Source organism: Cynara cardunculus, unplaced genomic scaffold (assembly GCF_001531365.2).
Source record: "Cynara cardunculus var. scolymus isolate 2C unplaced genomic scaffold, CcrdV1 Un_Scaffold_2064, whole genome shotgun sequence".
In the NCBI taxonomy this organism is placed as follows: domain Eukaryota; kingdom Viridiplantae; phylum Streptophyta; class Magnoliopsida; order Asterales; family Asteraceae; genus Cynara; species Cynara cardunculus.
The window spans coordinates 22,897-30,071 of record NW_020200963.1 but is presented as its reverse complement, the minus strand read 5'-3'; the positions used below and the strand labels follow the sequence as shown (position 1 = coordinate 30,071).

At 44.1% G+C, this 7,175-nt stretch overlaps 1 protein-coding gene across 1 annotated transcript; it reads left to right on the top strand.

Annotated features, from left to right (window-relative positions):
- Positions 1 to 242: 242 nt before the first annotated feature.
- On the top strand, positions 243 to 2,333 carry LOC112502853. Its single transcript, XM_025106864.1, has one exon. It carries the CDS (start codon positions 243 to 245, stop codon positions 2,331 to 2,333), a length of 2,091 nt encoding a protein of 696 aa, XP_024962632.1.
- The last annotated feature ends 4,842 nt before the right edge of the window (positions 2,334 to 7,175 follow it).

Here is a 7,175-nt window from a genome sequence, read left to right as displayed (position 1 = left end):
AGAACGTGACTATTGTGGGATCTGGGGGTACCGAAAATGGAATTCCAACCCAGGAGTTAGCAACGATTAAGGCAAGACAAGTGGGAAGAGTTTGCTCCTACAAGACGTTTCTAAGTTGCAAACCGCCAGTATTTGTAGGGTCAGATGATCCCGTAGCATCCATGAACTGGCTTCGAGAGATCGAGTAAGCCTTCCGGGCTTGTGACTGTGATGAGGGATAAAAGGCAAAGTTTGGCTCTCAAATGCTAAGAGGTGCAACCCTTACCTGGTGGAACATTGTCATATCTACCCTAGAGACTACGGAGCTGGCCAAGATGAGTTGGGTCACGTTTAAAAAAAAGGTATTAGAGGAATATTGCAATGAGCAGGAGATGGACCGCATCGAAGAAGAGTTCCGAACCCTAAAGAAGGGAAACTTGTCGGTGAGGGACTACACACGACTCTTCATGGAAAAACTAAACTTGGTGGGGCATGTGGCCCCAACGGAGAAAGAAAAGATGAAGGCTTATTTAAAAGGGTTGCCCGCAGACATGATGGTAATGGTCAGGAATTCCAGGGCCTCCACCCTTAGAGAGGCAATCGAAGAGGAAAATATCATGGAGTCAGTGTACAGCAAAGTGAGAGTAGAGAAAACGGCTATCAGTGAAATAAGGAAGTGGGAATGTCACCATGCACTTTCCAAGAGACCAAACCATCTCAACAACAACAACAACCGTGGAGTTTATCCTAGACAAGAGGCCAAGTGGTGTCCCAAATGTCGCAGTAAACATCTCGGCCCATGCACCACTAACCCTAGTCCTGTAAAATGCTTTAAGTGCAGAAAGATAGGCCACACACGAAATGATTGTCCGATCAAAGGACCCATTTGTTTTGGATGCGGAGAGCCGGGTCATTTCAAAAATGATTGCCTGAAGTTAAAGGCAGGAGGGAGCCAGGGAAGAAAAGAAAATGCATCGAAAGCAGCCGGCCGAGCTTTCCAGATGACTGCTGAAGAAGCTAAGGCATCGACGGATGTAGTGTCGGGTACGTTCCTTGTTAACTCCATACCTGCACACGTACTTTTTGATTCAGGTGCTTCATGTTCCTTTGTGTCCACTACGTTCCGTCAACTTTTGCATGCGCCCCCTAGTGCTCTAGAAGATGCTTTGATCATAGAGTTAGCGAATGGTAGTCAAGTTCTGGTAAGCGAGATCGTTAGGAGTTGWKTGTTGGGAATTGAGGGAAAGGAATTTCGAGWRGATCTCATRCCCATGGCTATAGGCGGGTTCGATATCATAATTGGGATRGATTGGTTGGCAGGGAACCAAGAGGAGATTTTATGCTCTAAAAAGTTGATTCGAATCCCTCTGCCGGACGGGGACGCAATGCTAGTTTACGGAGAAGGAAGGAAAAGTAATGTAGCACTGTTATCCACGGCGAAAGCACGTAAATGTTTAGCTAAGGGATGCTCCTCGTTCATTGCATATGTGTTAGATACCAAACCAGAGAAAARAAGAATTGAARATGTGAAGGTAGTTAATGAATTTCYAGACTTGTTCCCTGAAGACTTACCCGGTCTACCACCYGCTAGACAAATAGAATTTCGAATCGACCTTATTCYGGGAACCGCTCCGCTTGCTAGAKCCCCTTACCRTTTGGCTCYGGCCGAGATGCAGGAGCTAATGTCTCAGCTACAAGATCTGCTTGAGAAAGGATTCGTGAGACCCAGTTCGTCACCGTGGGGAGCTCMAGTCYTATTTGTTAAGAAGAAGGAYGACACCATGAGAATGTGTATAGACTATYGTGAACTCAATAAAGTAACCGTGAARAACAAATATCCTCTCCCTAGAATCGACGATCTTTTTGACCAACTCCAGGGAGCGAGTTGCTTCTCAAAGATTGATCTTCGTTYWGGATACYACCAAGTACGAGTAAAAGAAGATGATRTGRCAAAGACAGCTTTTAGGACGCGATATGGACACTACGAATTCTTGGTTATGCCCTTCGGATTGACGAACGCGCCGACAATATTCATGAACTTGATGAACCGAGTGTGCCGACCGTTTCTCGACGAGTCCGTAATAGTGTTCATTGATGACATACTCATTTATTCCAAGAACGAGACGGATCATRAACAACATCTTCGGGAAGTTCTCGAAATGTTAAGGAGGGATAAATTATATGTAAAATTCTCCAAGTGCGATTTTTGGCTAAAAGAAGTTCAATTCTTGGGTCACGTAGTCACTGAAGATGGAGTGAAGGTGGACCCATCCAAAATTGAGGCGGTAATGAATTGGGAACCGCCAAAGAGTCCTTCAGAGATCCGAAGTTTCTTGGGTCTAGCAGGTTATTAGAGGAGATTTTTCCAAGATTTCTTCAAGATTGCTTCTTCCTTAACGGCGTGACTAGGAAGAATGTGAAGTTTAACTGGACTGAGAAGCAAGAACATGCCTTCAGAACCCTCCAAAGGAAATTATGTGAAGCCTCGGTCCTCTCCTTGCCAAAAGGGTTCGAAGACTTCGTAGTTTTTAGCGACGCTTCTAAAATGGGATTGGGTTGTGTCTTGATGCAAAGGGGAAAAGTAATAGCTTACGCATCTAGACAACTCAAAGATCACGAGAAGGATTATCCCACCCACGACTTGGAGCTAGCAGCAGTGGTATTCACCTTAAAGAATTGGCGGCATTACCTCTATGGTACCAAGTGCACGCTTTTCACTGATCACAAAAGTTTGAAGTATATTTTCGACCAAAAAGAGCTAAACATGAGGCAACGACGTTGGCTCAAACTACTCAAAGACTACGATTGTGAGTTACGGTACCACCCGGGTAAGGCGAATGTAGTGGTGGATGCTTTGAGCCGAAAGAAGTACGGTAGTGGAACGAAAGCCGTGCTTACCAGGATTGATGTAATGTCCAGTCTGATCGATCGGATCAAGGTGGCACAGTCTGAAGCGCTTTTGGAAAAAAACCTCAAGAGCGAGATTATGGTGAAACAACACATACTTCTTACAGAGGATGGTCGTGGTTTTAAGTTGTTTCAAGGTCGTATATGGGTACCCAAGGTTGGGGGAAATCGTGAACTATTACTAGAAGATGCGTACAAGTCCAAATACTCCATTCACCCGGGTAGCACCAAGATGTACCGAGATTTGAAATTGACATATTGGTGGCCTGTTATGAAACTGGATGTGGCTCGTTATGTAGAGAGGTGCGTGACATGTTTTCAAGTGAAAGCATAGCACCAACGACCATATGGAAGCCTCCAATCCTTGGAGATTCCCGAATGGAAGTGGGAACATATTACGATGGACTTCGTGACCAAACTGCCGAAAACCTTAAGAAACCATGATACGATTTGGGTAGTGGTTGATTGGCTGACAAAGAGCGCTCACTTCTTAGCAATGCGTGAAACGTTGCCCATGGAGAAGCTTGCCAAGTTATACATCGACGAAGTAGTCTCAAGACACGGTATACCGTTGTCAATAATATCAGACCGAGATAGCCGATTCACATCCCATTTCTGGAGCGGCTTACAGAAAGAGTTAGGAACAAGGGTGAAGTTGAGTACAACTTACCATCCTCAAACCGATGGTCAGAGCGAGAGAACCATTCAAACTCTTGAGGATATGCTTAGGTCGTGTGTTATCGACTTTGGCGGGAATTGGGATTCTCACCTACCCTTAGTGGAATTCCCCTACAATAATAGTTATCATTCCAGTATCGGGATGGCACCTTTTGAAGCCTTGTATGGATGAAAATGTAGGACTCCAGTATGTTGGTTAGAAGCGGGAGAGAAACAATTCGCCGGTCCCGAGATCGTGCAGGAAACGGCCGACAGGGTGAAGTGTATTCGAGAGCGCTTAAAGGTGGCTCAGGATCGACAAAAGAGTTACGCTGATAAGAGGAGCCGACCTATAGAATTCCAAGTGGGTGACCGTGTTTTGCTAAAGGTATCTCCCTAGAAAGGCGTTATCCGTTTTGGAAAGTGTGGTAAACTCAGTCCCCGTTTCCTCGGACTGTTTAAAGTCTTGGCAAGGGTGGGACGTTAAGCTTATAAGCTAGAACTACCACCAAAAATGGCAGGAATCCATAACACATTCCATGTGTGTTACCTTCGTAAATGCTTAGCGGAAGAAGAAAGTGTGATCCCACTTTCAAAGATTCGTGTGGATGAAAACAATAGTTGTGCTGAAGAACCGGAAGCCATCTTAGAAAGGAAGATCAAAGTGTTGAGGCACAAAGAAATTGTCATGGTTAAGGTGCAATGGAAACTTCACCGAGGGTCAAACGTCACCTGGGAAGCGAAAGAAGTCTTGAAGAGGCGTTACCCGCACCTTGTCTCTTAAAACTAAATTTCGAGGGCGAAATTTATCCCAAGGTGGGAAGGATTGTAACATCTAGTTTTTTTTCTCTTTTGAGCCTTTTATTTACTTATTATAAGTTTTCCTCTAGTTTAATTTTAAATATTAGGAAGAAGGGGGGGTAGCTCTGCTGCTATCTTCTACCCTACTTTGTAGACTTTCATTACCCTTGAAAAAGAAAGAAAAGAAAAAGGGGTTAACCCTCTTACCTGTAGGTCCTTGTTATTGTTTATGGATAAGGAAAGAAAGTAGATGGGAGGGTGTGGAAGACTGTGATGAAGGGATGTGGCCAAAAAGGAAATAATCCTYGTGTTGGACATCAAAACGSCCGGAGCTGACCCTTATCGTYGCCCATTAACCACCTGCACYTTCARCCGTGCCTGTCTAAGCTCCAGCCATCTTCASAGCTAGGAAGATCAAGCAACCTTGCTGTGCCGGTTCTCTTCATCTCGCCCGCAAAGCTCCARACARCAAGCAGCCRGTGCAGCCTTGCTGCGCTGCTTCTTCGTTTTCCATCGCACGCCAGCCGTGCCSCTGCCTCGTGCCACCAACCTCGTCTGCTGCCTTGCACCTGCAAGTCAAGAGGTGCTGTTTTGTGTCTTCGTCTTTGCCCGATCAGCAGCTTGCTGTGCYRTTCGCCRTCGCGCTAAAACCAGCAGCTGCTGMTGCRTTTTCTGAGTTTTCTCGACCACGATCAGCAGCTGTTTGCGTCCCCTCTGTGTCTCGCYGAAGCTGCAGCARCAGGTGCAATCMGCGTGTTCTGCCACCTCTCRGACYATCAACTGCAGCAGGTGCAGTCCGCACATCCTGGCATCTCTCGGACCTCAAACAGCAACATCAGGCAGCGGTTCTGMCGTGCTGTTTCTCCRCCTCCGTTAGCCCAAACAGCAGMCGCTTCCTCRCCACCGCTCAACGRACAGCAAGCAGCTGTCRTGGCTGTTCCGTGTCYGCCGTGGTCTGCTCGCACACAGCTGCTGCTGTGTTTACCGACTGTGAGTTCAACCTTTTTTCCYTTCACGAAAACTTATACTAATTGAAAGGATGTACATTACTTGCTTTATACCTTAATGTTACGAAATTCCTTGTTTGGTTGAAATGGAGACTTTYAGGTCAAAAGAAGTGAACTTAGAGACCTTGTTTATAATGAAAAGATAGAGGTTGGAGAAAATGGTTTCGATCATTTGGTAAATTACTCATTTCAAAATATCGTTGGCCATAAGACTCAAACACTCTCATGTTCTACATTTGAAGTTCTTTGTTAGCAAAGGGGAACATTTCATRTGATTAAAGGGCTTATGCATAACCTTAGTGAGGAATAGAGGTTTATATGCTTAAGATAACGTAATTATGCATATCACTAGGATGTAATGGGATTATAGGCTTGGATGTCGTTTTATTTCGTTCGTGAGAACGATGGTGTAAGTTGGAAATAGACATTGCGATCATTATGTAAATTCCAAATCATCTTCTCACTTCCACTCGGAAATAGGCATTGTGATTATTGTGTAATTTCTGAGATAAAGAGCTTATAATCACGGTCGACTACATGACTGGTTTAGGTTGATATCGATGGTTTTATACCGGTAAGTGATGCTCTATAACATTGATCTATGACTTACTTTGTGTTCCGTCATAATTAATGGTAAATCAGGTCTCCCCCATCATCTTCGAATGTTTGACTCCACCCCGGGCAAATCAGAACTTTCATGTCTATTCGTACCGTTTAAAATTTACGTCATGCATTTATTTATATTTTTTTATGCATAAGTGGTTACGGATTCATTTGCTCACGTTTTGAACTCACTAGGCGTACGCCTAACACTTCTTCTTGATATGGCTTGTATACTAGGTTCCTTTAGCGGCAAAGCTAAGAAAGGTTGAAAGGAGCGTTATTTTTCGATGAAGGGACCCTTTTGTAGTTATGGCCTCGTTTTGTTGAGCGTTGTAATCTTTTGATGTTGCGGTATTTTTGGAGTTTGATAGAAACACCCGTCTATAATCTAGTCATAGAATAGTCTAGATTAGTAGGTTGTTATTTATCTTTTCAGTAATTGAAATGTAAACGCTACACTTTTGCCCTATTGTCGGGTGTATTTTATGCCAAGTTCTTGTTTTCGTTTGATATTTTTATTTTGTTGTAAAATTAAATTTCGAGGGCGTTACAAGTTGGTATCAGAGCGCTGGTTTAAGTGAACTAGGTATAGGATTTAGATGCCTAGACTTAATGTGAATTTGTAAGTGTTAATTCGTGTGTGGTGGGTAGATCTTTTAAGGTAGAAGAGTTGTAGAGTCAATGGAGTCGCATAATTCATGAAAAGTGACGATGGTGTTGAGAATTCTTACGTATAACCTATTCAAAATTTCACTTAGCTAATGCTATGTTGAACAAGTTGTTACATAAGTGTGCTTGAACTCAATGTTATTACAAGAAGTTATGTTTGTGACAGTGCCGTATTACGTTAGTACTGTAATCCTTCTCTCCTAACTCCCTTTTCACGTGCTTGTTTGGCAGAATGGAATGGTGAATACTCAGAGTAGGCGACACACGTCACCGAAAGGTCAAGCGGTGACTGAATCTACCGCAGATCAGCCGCTACGAACCACCACCACAAGGGCCCATCCTAGGCAAGACACCTTGGGAGGTGGAATCGACCATGCTCCCCAAGTGAATCTTGCCGTCTCTAACACCGTAATGGAAGATGAAACCTCGGAGTCCAGAATGATGGGCATAGTGATGGATGCTATGAATAGAGCCATGGCCCAACAACAAGAGTTCTTTATGAAGTTACTGGAGGATAGAGACATTAACAATCGTAAGCATGAAGCGGTTGCC